Source organism: Megalobrama amblycephala, linkage group LG13, assembly GCF_018812025.1.
Source record: "Megalobrama amblycephala isolate DHTTF-2021 linkage group LG13, ASM1881202v1, whole genome shotgun sequence".
NCBI lineage: Eukaryota > Metazoa > Chordata > Actinopteri > Cypriniformes > Xenocyprididae > Megalobrama > Megalobrama amblycephala.
In genome coordinates, this window is record NC_063056.1 from 6,876,563 (window position 1) to 6,891,526 (window position 14,964).

General features: G+C 38.0%; 1 protein-coding gene across 1 annotated transcript in view; it reads right to left on the minus strand.

Moving 5' to 3' along the window:
• Nucleotides 1-2,035: 2,035 nt before the first annotated feature.
• The window catches only part of gli3 (GLI family zinc finger 3), a 201,444-nt gene continuing 188,515 nt past the window's right edge, over nt 2,036-14,964 (minus strand). The window contains exons 11-15 of the mRNA XM_048153717.1: nt 9,873-10,022; nt 9,545-9,709; nt 8,969-9,262; nt 6,541-6,943; nt 2,036-6,221 (exon numbers count right to left, since the gene is read on the minus strand). Coding sequence (XP_048009674.1) covers nt 3,859-6,221; nt 6,541-6,943; nt 8,969-9,262; nt 9,545-9,709; nt 9,873-10,022 — 3,375 coding nt within the window. The 3' untranslated portion in view covers nt 2,036-3,858. The remainder of the gene's footprint in view (nt 6,222-6,540; nt 6,944-8,968; nt 9,263-9,544; nt 9,710-9,872; nt 10,023-14,964) is intronic.

Sequence of the window (14,964 nt, forward strand, 5' to 3'; positions counted from 1 at the left end):
CGTGTAATGACCGCCCACATGTGGAAAACGAGTTTTGAAGTCGTGTTTCCGTTTTCTCTCCGTGACCCGAAAAAACGTTTTTCCGTTTTTTTTAACAAACGAAAAAACGGGAAACGACCGTTTTCTCGTTTCTGCGTATTTCATTTCAAATTGGAAAACAAACTATCAAAACGTACACGGACCGGGATTGAGACCACAAGCGGGAACTCGACCATGTTAGAGCGCTAAACAAGAGGCTATAAGGTTTAGAAATTTAATGTTTAGGTTTAAATATAAATGTACAAATAATAATAGTAATTTAATGAATGAAAATCAATCAATGTAATTTAGGCTAGCTCTTGAAGTGAGTCATTCTATTGACGCCAGAGGAAAAGGCACTAGAGGGCGCTTTAGCGTCTGTGTGTATGACGCAAAACACTGGAAATTAAATTTAGCATTTTTACATATTAAATAACAACTTGTATATCATTAATGTTATTTTTAATAAAATATTAATCTTGCATAAAGAAAATTGGCTTGTATCTGCTAATTATATTCATCAATGTTAAAATAAAAAACATTATAAGCAAAAGCAAAACTTTGCAGAACATTGATCCTCCAGAAGCAGGACACCCCTGACATGCCCTTCACATTAATTGAATGTGATTTATCAATACCTAGTAGTACATCTTAAAATATAGAGCTCATGACAAATGAAAACAAAACAAAATAAAATAAAATACTTGTATAGAAAAATACTACCAGAGCTTTGCTGGACAAACATTAAATGCATAAAGCAGTTTCACATATGATAAAATGTGTTAAATGTAATTTGTAGATTCATGTATTTGATTAATTTTAAATCAGTATGGTCAAATTAATTTTTGATTATTTGTTTAACACTGATATTAATTCAAACCACTGCAGAAAATCTCCTCAGTTCACAATTCATATAATTGCTATTTTTTTATTGGATTGCATTTCTAATCCAAAGTAAAGTATTAACAACATTTTTTATAACCAAAGATTGACACTGTATTCTAGCCTGTAACTTTAACATAACAGTTCCTATTTATAATTCGTATTTCAATTGAAGAGCTATAATACTGTTACTCTCCAAATCTACTAATTTTGTCAGGTATTCGGCAGCCTACAAGTTCACTGATTCAATGATCTTTTTTATCTCATTCTTTCTGTGTGAACTGAGTACACAATGCTTACAGTCATACTTTTAAATTTCATTTTTCATAATTATTTATTCAGGTCTCTCTCTGTTTAAATAAATAAATAAATAAATAAATAAATAAATATATCAGCTTGTATGACTTATAATCTCTTTTGAGTGTCGTACATTAGAGGCAAAGCTTCGCAGTAGCACTAATTATAGTTAAATATAACACATTTCTGATTTAAATGTCAGTGAGTGGTGGTTCGCGTGGCGACAAAAGCTTAGTAAAATGGATGATTTGACAATTCCATACCGACTCTTATTCTACCTGGCAGAAATAAGTAATGCTGCTTTTCATTTCTCGTTATTCCATTCCAAATAGGAAGTGGTCAAAACGTACACGAACTCATAACAGATACTATCATTTTACATCACTAAAGTCATTGACACAAAATTAATTGGTGTTGCTACAAATAGCAGTTGCACTATGCAAAATAACATAAGATTCAGAACAACATGAATTGCTTCTGCAATGTCAGTCCAAGATTTCTTCTTATGTTTATGTTTGCAGCTTGTGAATGTTAATGAATGAGGATGTTTCATAAAAAAAGCTGTCCTAAGGTGTTTAAGTGATCCTAGAGTCTCTTCCTATGTGATCAAGAATCTCTTCAGAATTATAACTTTATTGCACTGCACATGAATATGTTAGAACTGATTTGAAAGATTAATTCATTAGCTCATTGGCAGAGAAAATAGTACTGCATTATAAACAGCCAGATTAAATATTTAAGCACTGTTTAGTATTACTATTGTGTTTTGCTGTAACTTCTTCAATATACATTAACAAATTGTGTCCTTGTAACATAAATGCAGAGACAAGCAAAGACAAACATTTTATATATATTTTTTATTAAAACAATACAAACATTTTTTTGTAATCTGATATAAAATGAACATTGAGAATTTGTTCCCAGTCTAAGGGTGCTAGGCACCATGACTCCATTTTGATCTCTCTGTTTAAATGTAAGAGAGGGCACAGGGATTCCTGCTTTATAGAGTAGGATATTTATACTAATTCTGACCCCTGATGCCACCTAAACTCTTAACTACAGTTTACAGAATGAATATGTATTTACAAGCATGAAAAAACATAAAACAAATAGCTATTAAAAAAAACAACAACAAAGCAACCAACATTGTTTATACATGTTACATTTCTCAATGCCCAACCAACAGAATGTAGTTTCATGTTTCATGTAACATGTGAAGTCACTCTTTCCATACACATTTTATTTTTGGCAGTGATTCTTTTTTTATGGACAGGCATTAATAAGGCACATACCTTAGGCTCAAACCCTTTTGTCCTTTCATATGGGAATGGGTCATACCACTTTTATGTTCAAAACACTGATACACAACTACAGAAAAAGTTCAATTAACTGTACAAAAACAAACAAAACCTAATTATCAGAGTACCCATTTTAAAAAGCTGTACATATGCAGGTTAGAAACTGCAGGGTAGTTTTAATACTGCTGAAAAGTCTCTTAGCTCGTAGTGGAGCTTGATGTGTCTTGGTGTTTATAAGTCTTAATTTTGCTTATTTAATCATAAATGGGTAGGTAAAAACAGGTTGATCTAAAAGGCATATATGATATCTCGCTATAGATGCACTGCACTGCTGTGACAAAAACAGCACACAACTGACTGTTATAAACAAAGAAAAAAATTACTGATATATTTAGATAAATTTAAGCATGAATTGACACAATGCTTTTTGGCCACAAATTCAAAAATCTTTGTGCAAGTATGTTGAGATTGACTAAAATGACCACAATGTTTTTTTTCCACAATTGTCACATAATGCACTGCCTAACATAAGCACCAGTCATTTACAATATGAACAAAATGATGTAAAATGTAATTTTTTACAATATAAAGAGGAAAAAAATATTAACATTTATTTACAAAGATACAGTCACTAGAATCAAGATACTGAGTTATCAGCTCTAGCATTCTTCACACTTATACAACAAAATGGTCCCTCTTACTTGCCATGAAGGAAAAAAAATGGATCCAAACAACATTTGGTACTTATGAAATCACTGAAATATTGTTGATTTAAGACACTTAAAAAGACAATTAGAATAATCAAAATATGACACTTGTTAAGAGTGATATTTGACCCTGTCTTGACCTGTTGACAGTTAAGTCTGTCTGTATACACACTGTCTTTGAAGTACGTAATGCACTCTAAAATAATGGTACACAATACATGAGTTATCCTACTCAGTTTAGTGGACACTGTGTTCACTTGATAAGAAAAATAACATGCACTTGTACAAATAACAGCAACAGTGTACAACAAAACATATAGCAACAACAACAGAGAATACTGTTTCAATGTGATGGAAAGTGTCTCCTGTCATCATTATGTAGTGATATAAAAGAAAAAATAGCCTCTCTATATGTATCTATATGGTTTTATTGGTCAATGCCTCTAGGACGATGAGATAGCTTCAAAATAGATTGTGAACTCTTTGTCAACATCGCCTATTAAACTATTTTAATGAGTATAAGGTAATAACTTTTTACTCATCCCACATTTAAACATTACATGCATAAGTCTGTTATATTTGTCTTATCTATAACATTGTTACAATTTTTTTTCTTTTTTTCTTTTTTTTTTTTTTTTGGAGGAGGCGTTCACAGACTACTGCATAATAGCCAGAAATTTACTCTCTTCTGCGAGGGTGGTAAGGAGGGAGCTCATGTCACCTATAGCCATGTTGTTAGAGCCTGGATGCATGCTGTGAAATGCAGCAGAAACACGAGGAGTAGTCAGTCGAGAGGAAGTCCGAGACAGACCCTGGAGAAAACTAGGACTGATTATGTCAGACACCACACTACCCTGCTCATACCCATCCTCAAGGATGGAACAAATATCTAAACCCACATTATCTAGGGTACCTGGGCTTCCTTCAACCGTGCTGGTAACCTGATCAACCCCAGGGGACAGAAGAGCCTCAGAAGGTGTTTCTGTCTCTTCTGACAAGGACTCCATTAGACATGACTGTGCTATGTTGTGAGAAGATGAAGTTTTGGACTCTGCTGTATCAAAACACTCAGCAATAAAAACTGGTTGTTGTTGCTGAAAGGAAGAGCAAGTGCTAGTTTGAAGGTGATCATCTACCTCAAGCTTCAGCCCTGAAGCCTGATTTGTAAGGGAGCAATTGGTGCCATTTCCATTTCTTAAACTTTGCTGCTGGCATGAATGTACATTTTGACTGTTGCTAACCTGCTGAGTGGAGTAGAACTGTGGGTGATATAAGCCTCTACGGCCACTGTTGACAGGTGGGTGGGACATAGGAGGCTGAGGTTGGTGAGACAGTAGTGTTGCCGGAGACAAGCTGCAGTTGGCTGATCTTTGCAACAAAAGATTACCGCTGATTTGATGTGTTATTGTGTGATTTTGCAGGAGGTGAGTTTGGGATATAGTTGTCTGCTGGGCACAGCTAGGGCGGATGGGGCCCAAATAGATATGAGAGAAGTCTGGTCGACCAAAGTTATTTTGCCGTGATTCCATTTGGGAGGTTGAGGAAGACTCAATCTTAATGCCTGGATTCATCTTGGACTGCTGTTGGGTTGGTTTTGCAGTTTGTTGATGCTGTTCTGGATGTCTGCACCCGTAGCTCATATCTGTCATGTGTTGAACACCATCTCTATGAAGACTTAAGTGTTGATCTATGAAATCTGTATGCAGTTGTTGTTGCTGCACAATCATGTTTCCAAAGCGACCAAAGGGGTTGCTCACTATGCCACTAGGGTCTGAATATCTTCCACACCTCTGAGATTGCTGCCTGGGAGAAGTAACATCAGCACTACCAGAGCTCACTTCATTCCACTGGATAGGCATTACATCTTTACTAACGCCTTCCCCTTCTGCCTCTTCCTGTTGCTGTTGTGGGCTGAGGAAATTCTGGCCATCTGCAATACTCTGGTCAAAACTAGATCTATGGGGACTGGAATCACTGCTATGGTTTTGAGCTGATTCCTGATCTTGGGAATGGAGATATTGCACCAAATCATCTGGTAGGATGTCTTCATCAACATGTAACAGAAGACCATCCTGGTCCATGGCCAATTCCTCAAGTGCTGATTGCTCCATGATGCTAGGAGGGCATGGGGAGTGTAGACTCTTCTGAAAGCTACCTACTTGGCAGGTGTAGTTCTGCCAGCTCAGACTGTGATCTTCTCCATCTGAGTAATGATTACTACCAAGATGGGGTAATGAATTCATGTTGTTTAGACTGCTGAAACGCTGTACCTGTGGCAAGCCAAAAGCACTAGGATCCCGTGGGCGCACAGGGTCACTGGCTCTACGATCACTATTCCCTGGACCTTCACCAGGGTACAGTCCTCTCCGTTGAAACACTGCTTGACTGCCTTGTAAGTTGTGCGTACCATCACTACAGCGACGTAGCCTGACCAGTGGTGGTAGTGTAAGCTGTCCTGTGTCCTGTCCATCTCCCATCAAAGTCAGGCGAGTTTTTAGGCTCATTTGCTCCATGTAGGGCAAGGGTGTGGGAGGAGGCCCACCTGTAGCAGCTGCATATTTGGCCTTCAGGTGATAGTGTTGAGCTGGAGTGAGGTTCAAAACACCTCTTGCTCCCATACCACTTCCTCCAATACCTCCACTTCCACCACCACCCCAGCTTCCACCGTACAGCATCCCACCTGAACTTCCTCCTCCACCTCCACACTGGCTGGCTTCACTGGAGCGTCGGGAGGCATCAGTAGAGATAGGGTCATAAGAGTCAGTGGCACTGAGATTGTGGATACGCCGATGATGGCTGTGCTCAGACTGCGAGGCCTGGCTAGATCGGCGGCTGGAGAAGCAGGGAGAGATGCCAGAGGAGCGACGGCTGCTGCTCAGGTAAGCCGAGCTGGTGTTGCTGCCACTGCTGTCCCGCCGTTCATGCAGCAAACTCAAAACTGTCAGCTCTGTGTTGGACGGTTCAGGACGTGAAGGAAGCTGGGGCAATCCCAAAGAATTACTCCTTCCAAGGCATGAACCTAATAACGAGAGATACTCTTGTTAGGAGAGGTTAATGTTATCATTATGATACCATTATAGTCATATTTAGACATAAATGTGTAAGTTCATTCAAAAAAGAAAACTTCTGTCATCATTTACTCACCCTCACAAACCATCAAAATATCTTCTTTGGTGTTTCGCAGAGGAAGAACAAGTCATGAAAATGATGAGGGTGATGACAGAAGTTTCTAATCTAAACTAATCCTTTAAGTTTAAAAGATTATAAGAACACCTGGTGGCCTGCACTTCAATTTGTAGAGTTCGGTATGTTGACAAAGCTCTGAAAATAAGACCTACCCTTTCCTGTGAGGGCAGGCAGGGCCTGGCCTTTAGGGGGTGGTGTTGGGGACAGATGTCCTAGCCTAGGCACAGCTCCATTCACCTGCCTTAACCTCTCCATCTTAACATGTTCCATCCAGCGTAGGGGCCGTCCTACATTTCGGCGTGTCTGCAAAGCTAGTGTTGCTGCAGTGGCTGTTGCAGTGGATACTGTAGAGTCCATAATGGGGGCATCCTCCTCCTCTCCCTCTCCTTCCTCCACCTCTTCCTCCTCTTCATTTTCCTGGTCCTCAAGTACTGCCACCTCCCCCACAAGCCCAATGCTGTTTACAGCAAGCTGGACTCCACGGCCGATATGGGGGCCGCCGGTGGACTGGTCACTGCCGCATGAAGACTGACTGCCAGGGCTTGGCTGAGACGTCTATGAGGGAAAGAGAGAAGATAACATATTTTTTCAGTTTTACTCAATTTATGACAAAAATGTAACAATCCTGATCTTTTGGCACATTTTATACAGGTGAAACAGAAGAATGCAATGAGGAGAATGAAATGCAATGTTGAGAAAATTTCTCGCATTCTGCCATGTAACAAGACCTAGTAGAGCAGATGTCTTCAACCCTGCCACTGTAAACCACTGTCCTGGAAAGCTTATTTCCAACCTTGAACACACTTTCCTGTAATTTCCCGAAGACCTTAATTATCAAGTTTATGTGTGTTTGATTAGGGTGGGAGCTAAACATTCCAGGACAGTGGGTCTCCAGGAGTAGGGTTGAAAACCTCTGTAATAATGATTAGTGTGAGCAATAACTTCTGCACATTTTCTACATCTTTCTGCCAAATATACTTTGCTGTCTACATAAAACTGTATTTGAATCACTTTCTTCTCTACTTCAGCACGGAATGTGTAAGAAACAGGTTTCCTCATGCTCACCAGCTGCTAATACCAGAACTAAATGACCAACAGTGGGAGTAGAGGTAAGCTTGTTTGTCCCATTTTCAGAAAACAGGGCACATGAACAATGGTCTCCCTTTAGAGCTGTTGGGCCCTAATTATGTTGTTTTTTCGTGTTGCAAATGGATAATGACTGCTAAAGAATTGACTGTCTCATTAGTAGTGGTGTAAGAAAGCTTTTTTTTTTTTTTTGCGATTTGCGATTGCGTTTTCTCAACCTAGAGCTGAATAAAGATCCAGAACACAATGAAACTATAAGTGCAGTCACAGCTCACTGATTTAAAACTGCAGCACAGTTCTAGAGCAAAATACATAAACAGTTACTAGAGTTAGCTGTATCATGCAAGCTGATATAATACTCATGTGACCATAGGCAACAATATTGTGACAATAAAATATGCACCATGCTTTAAATAAAAAAAAAACTACTAATAAAAAGGTATTTTTACATACAGCATTAATATTAATGTAAGAGATGACATGATGCTGTTGACCGATGACTGAATGAATAGCCAAAATTGATCCAGATGGCCCAGACTTGAAAGGATAGAATGAGTAATAAAAAGAGAGAAGATCAGACCTATAATGACATCACCATTCTCACCTGATCACCCACTGTCCTTATTAAGAGAGGAAAAGTTATGCGTGTGGTAGTGGACAAAAAAGATATTCAGTTATTAATTTGCTCATGCAAGGCAAAATGTAGCTGAGCAGTTATGAAACTAGGAATGTAAGGGGTAAAGACACATTCGTTTTGGAGTAAACATTTGTAAGATAATACACACATGCACACTGCTGTTAATTTTGGTTGTCAGTTCACCTCTTTAATGCTTAATCCCTTTCTGTCCACACGCAGTTCAGAAATTTAAAGGGGTGACAACCGCACCAGCAGGTAACAACTGCATTTACAAAAATTCTTCTGTATGAGTTATGCAAGAAAATCACAGAGAACGGGGTACTAGGCTTGACTCAAATTATGTTGCCAGATTTTGCTAAAAAAAAAAAAGCAGCAGACATGAACAAGCCCATAATAAGCCAAAATAACTCCAAATGCTTTATATTGGAAATGAGACCAAAATATTGCAATCCGCACCTGTCTACTTTGATAACTCTATAAACTTGATCGCTTTATGAGCCAAGCTCAAAATAACACGCTTAAAAACACTTATAATATGTGAACAAACATAGCGGATACCAAAGATGCAAGACGGCAGAACATTGCTATGGTTACCACTATGTCAATCATCACAATTTCAGAGTCATTTTCTGTACACACACAAAACAATAATTTAGGGGTTACTCCTGTATTTAAATGTGGTTACCACTCCTGAAACTTTATAGTGAGTTAAAAGGACATACAAGGTTAGATTTAAGTTTATTTATGTTTAAGTTTTGGAGATTAAACTTTAGCATAAGCGTTTTGTATAGCCTACCTGAACAGCAAACCATTACTTTTTGTTCAGATTTTTTTTTTTTATATGGAAGGAGGCTTACCATGGGCTTTTCTGTTTTGATTGACTTGACTTGTAGACATTCATCCTGTTTCGAGGTAGCATGGTTATACTCCCTTTGGTCCGTGATCGCTCCGAGAGGCAGTTGTCCTGGTGACCTGCTTTGTCCATTACCTCCAGGTTCTCGTGGCTGAGGTGGGGGTCGCGGGTATGTATCCCCACGCTGTTTCTTGGTGACATGGGCTTCAGGACCATGTACAGTCTTAACATGTTTCCGTAAAGAGCTGGGGTCAGTATATCGCTTAGTGCAGCCAGGGATTTTACACACATAGGGTTTCTAAAGTAAAGAGAGAGGAAGCATCTGTGTCAAAATGGAAAGTTGTTTCATAGGTGGATTAAGTCATTACGTTTTGGAAAAAAGTTTACAAAGGCACTGCTTTCCTCACTGCAATAATGTGCACAGGTGAATTGTTCACAATAAGACCAGGAACAAAGAAGAAGAAAGTAAATAGGGTCAATTTTGATTTTATGTTGACTATAATTTATACTTGTCCAAACCTGACAGTGTTAGAAAAAGATGACTGCTTATTGCTTGGTACATTCATGTGTCTAAATTTACCTCATTGGAGTGTGTGCGATTCTGGTGTTTGGCTCGGTCTGAAGCATTAGAAAATGCTTTGTTGCAACCTTCGTGTTCACACACATAGGGCTTCTCTCCTGTGTGTGACCGCAAATGTGTCTTGAGGTTCTCCAGTCTGGAGTAAGCCTTTGAACAGCCTTCAAACTGAGAGAGAAAAAGACACACAGTTACATTGATTTGTTCTAGACAGGCCAAGGATTTGCAGCAGGTAGGTTCTTAGACAAAGCTGTCTCAGATCAAAAGCTGTCCTACCTACTGAAACGAGTGCCTAAAAACAAAAAATAAATGTATTTAATTTAATTCTCACCGTGCATTTATGAGGCTTCTCTCCTGTATGTCTGCGCATGTGCACCACCAGCATGTACTGGGCCTTAAAGGGTTTTTGCTCTCTTGAACATTCCTCCCAGCGACACACAAACTCCTTCTTTTCTCCATGGATATGGTCATTATTTATGTGCTGTGAGAGGAAGAGAAGGTCAAAGCTCATGTTAATGAATAATATGATATATAGTATGAAACATTTACCATGCTGTGGTATGCCTTGATAAAAATCCTTTGCTTATGTCTATTTTAACAAGAGTTGTATATTTAAAAATATGCGCTCTACTGTTATCTACTAATGTTTTCCATGATAGTTTGAATGTTAAAATGATTCCAGTTCGCATGGAACTGCGGAAACGCTAATAATTCTGTATTATACGGGCCAGATAAGTAATCTGGCGATGTCACTTTGTAAAGAAAGATTAAGCTTCTGCGCACATACACATTCAAACGCGCATACCTATAGATTAAACACGTAAATGAACATCAATAACGCATTAAAAGTCTTGTGATTTCAGTGTAAGTTAAAGTTAAAGTTTCAGTTAAAGGTGTAATTTAAGGGGACCCTAAGTTAATAATTAATGATTTTTACAATGGAAGTGATTCAATCAAAAACTTAACTCGATAATAACTTTTTCCTAGAGCTGATGTAAAGCCAGAACAATCTCTGTCCATTAATTTTCCTATTTCACTGAGAAGCTGCTTTGAAACAATCTGTATTGTAAAAAGCACTATTTAAATAAAGATGACTTGACTTGAATGTAGCCTACTCATTAATACTAACATCTACTTTGTATGCAATGCAATGGCATTGTTGTGCCACTAGAGGGCTTCAGGATCACAAAATTGAGGCTTCAGTAACTGCTCAACTGCTTAACCACTGCAAGCACAGAGTATACTGTATACATTTTACACAAAACAATACATATCTATGCAATATCTGAACTTCTAGAAGAGATTCTGCATCATAAATCTGGGGGTTACACTATGGAGGGTGTCTAAGGTTAAAGTGTTTTATTCTTTAGTGGTCGACAACAGCAGCAGTCTTTAAAGGAACTTTGAGAAGTTTACTACAGAACTATCTGGATCAACATTGAAACGCCTGTTGAACATCAAAAGTAGCTACTCCGATATCTACATGAGTTTGATATCTACACTACTTTTCCTTGTGTCTTCTGACGGGGTTTATATGCAATTTGTATGGAAGCCAAATTCTGCCATATAAGAAAAAATTTGCTTTTGTAAATCATGCAAATTTTATGACAAAGTCGTAACTATGGCATAAAGTTATAAAATTATGACATAAGTCATATGAGATAAAAAGTCAGAATTATAGGATAAAAGGTTAATTATGACATGAGTCAAATTTTTTGTCATAATTTTGACATTATCATGTACTAAAGGATTTTTTTCCCTAACTTGGCATAAATGGGCTTCAATAAATATATTATCAGTTAGTCCTGAACACTTAATTTCAATTACTTTAATTCTTACAATCAATTACTTTAATTGGAAAACAATGCTATATTTATGTTGTATGTTTGTGAAAAGTAATTGTTAAAACTCTCTTTTGCTGTTTAATGTAATGTAGTCATTCAGAGATCTCTATTATTCTTTCTTTCTTTCATTTTTTACTCCCTGCTTCTTACAGTGATCTTTCCCATGTGTCAGTTTCCCCTTATCTGTCAATTTCTCTCTCTCTCTCTCTCTCTCTCTCTCTCATCTGTTCAGTATGCCCAGTCTGTTGTGAGTGAGCATGGTTTGTGAGTCCCAGTGTCCGATTTAAATGGGATTTCAAATAACCCCCTGTCACCTCCCATCACTATAGGCCTATGGCCTTGCCATGACAAGCGCTGACAGTTGTGCTGCTGTGGCAACTTTTGAATCTAAGGTTTTGGAAGGGGTGGAGCAAGAGTGGGGGATGTGTTTGGGGGTGAAATATATCAAAAGTTTAGTGAAAGCATCTCTAATGCCAGAGCTTTCCAACTGCAGCCCATCATCTTCATTCGCCCCTGTTGTTGATACTGTCACCTCTGGCTTAACCAAACCCAATTACTTCCTCTCACTCACTGTCATTTGCCCCTTCTCTCTCCTACAAGCCATCAAATCCCTGTTGCGTTTCTTCTATCTTTCTCTCAACATGCTGCCTCCACCTAGGTCCTTCTCATTTTCTCTATGTAACCCTTTTTTTGTTTGTCTGGCCATCTCTGTCACGCACACACGTGCAGCAAGGGAGTTGTGAAGGGCTGAAGGTTTCAAAGGTAAACACAGTTTCACGCAAACCGCTGAGCGAATGAGGTCAACATCTGGCATCCACACAAAGACAACAGTGTGCAGCACTTATGAGTGCTTTTCCTGTCCTGAAGCCATTTGATTTAAAAGGAACAGACACAATATCCTGAACATAAGCAAGTGGGATTAATGCATTCCAAAGCAACTGAGCATCTCCGCAAGAGAAGAAGACAGGGAAGAATATGCAAGAGAAAGACAGCCAGACAAACCAAGAGAGAAAGACAAAACAGAAAAAGAAAGACAGCCTGAGTTGACTTCCCTTACATACAGAGTAGAAGAGGGGACAGACCAGAGTGACAGCTGGAAGTCCAAGAAAAGGCAGAGTGAAACGGCTTCTAAAAAAAGAGTGAGAGGTGGCAGCAGAGACAGAGAGCGGAGCTCATCCTTTATTCCTCTTCATGACATAAAGGCGGCCTGCATCACAGTCCTCCCCGTCACCTCGCTGCAGTTACAGCCAAACTTTCACAGAGTTTGTTTGAGAAACATGCACATTTGTGTGTGAGCTGAGTGAGTGTATATGTGCACACTCTATATTTGCACTTCTACATCACTAGACGTCAAAGTCGGACTGTCATTCAAACATTTCTTTTCGACAAAGAGACGACCTTCAATCACCTGTCTGGGTTGAGTACATGTCAACTGATCACCATGAGAATGCCAGACCTTAATTGGTGCAACTATCCAACAAACTTCAGTTCATTTTAACATCTCCTAATTATTTTCACCCATAAAATGCTGCATATGGAACTGCTTTCTTAAGCCCAAGGTATTCAGTTTTGACACAAACGCTTAGTGTGCAACCGAAAGCATAAAAAAGCACCTTTTTAAAGTATACTCCATTTGATAGTGTGCTTGAACACACTGTGTGAACACAAGTGTAATTTTTGTGTTAAATTTTGTCCATTTTCTGTTATGACTGATAAAAATGTCTTTGTACCCATTTAAATGAGAGTTTCATGTATATTCAAATCCCCTTACACATGCGCTCACCAGCGGAGTGTCTATTGTTGTTGTGGTCCGGTGGCCCGGGCCTGTCATCATTATGTTCTATCTAGTTTTGTTCATGGTCTTTATTTCTTCAGTTCCTGTGTTCCTTTGTTTGATTTTTCCACCACTTATCTGTTACCATGGACACTAACTATCATCACAGCTGTTCGTCATTTAGTTCATCACCATTGTCAAGTCAAGACATCTTTATTTATATAGCGCTTTTTACAATACAGATTGTTTCAATGCAGCTTTACAGTGAAAACAGGAAAATGATGCCGACAAAGTTTGTTTTGGATGTACAGCAGCTCTAGAAGAAAATAGTGTCATTGTCCAGCTTAAGTAAGTTCAGTGTTGATTCATTTCCATTGTAAAAATCATTGGTTATTAATTAATTTATCTATACAGCAGCTCTGGAGCTCCAGTGATGTCATTGATAATAGTAAAAAATTGGTGGACAGAGACTATTTTGGCTTTACATCAGCTCTATAGGGAAAAGTTATTATCGAGCTAAAGTATGTTTTTGATTGAATCGTGTATTTAAGTTCCTCCTGTTCACTTAGTGTTTGTTTGGTCTCGTTTACATTATGGTGTGTTTCTCTGCCTTTGTTGGATTACTTTGCCTGTTTGGATTAAACTTCGTATTGAATTTTTATCTTTCTGACTCTTCGTCTATTTGTTTTTTACACACACACCTGAAAGTGTGACGAGGCCAGTGTTGCTATCTTGTGGACAAACTAATTAGTACAAAAAAATTCAATGTGCATGTGTGAGCTGGGCATACAGACTATGTCTGGTTTGAAAAATCAGACTGTTTGCATACAGTACACACATACTGATTATGACATTTTTGGCATGCACACTGTATGCATACCCTAGCATACATGTAAATAACAAAGTATACTTTTGTGTTTCACTAATACAGAATCTTGCTTAGAAACAGCCAAAGATGTCATTAAAATTCCATGACCGTCTACCAAGTCTCAGTTACTATGGTGGCTTGAGCCATTTTTTTTAAACAGACAAAAGAGAGAGAAAAAGTTTGAATATATTTGCCATTTTTATTGGATTCACTTGGCCTGATTTACTTGGCCAATGTTATTTTGTTGCGGTAGATTGTATGGCTTTTTGAAATAACTGAAATAATTGAAGTGATTGAGAAATGTTGGGTAAGACTTCACCCAGTTACAGAAAAGGAAACACCTTAGAACATTTATCAGTTAATCAGAATCAAGAATATAACAGTGCTGCCATATAATATGAATTAATCACAACAGTCTTCAGTTGCCCTCTTAGCTTTTACAAGGTAAATTCTTCAGCCCACTGTCCATTAGTAGACTTAGTTTGTTAGTGATTTAAATACAGAAATAAGAAATGTAACCAGACTATTTAATTTCCTATAAAACAAGAGTGATATAATAATATTCAGCAATATTATTGATCTGACTGCATTGACAATATTGTATAAGAGCTGAACCGAGCTGAACAATGACATCACTGTTTTCTCCAGAGCTGCTGTATAGATAAATAAACTAATTAATAACCAATGATTTTTACAATGGAAATGAATCAACATTGAACTTACTTAAGCTGGACAATGACACTATTTTCTTCTAGAGCTGCTGTACATCCGAAACAAACTTTGTCTGCATCATTTTCCTGTTTTCTGTAAAGCTGCATTGAAACAATCTGTATTGTAAAAAGTGCTATATAAATAAAGGTGACTTGACTTGACAAGATTTCCACATCTATAAGCTCACCAGGAATCTTTACTATGTATTTAATTGTATATTTATGTA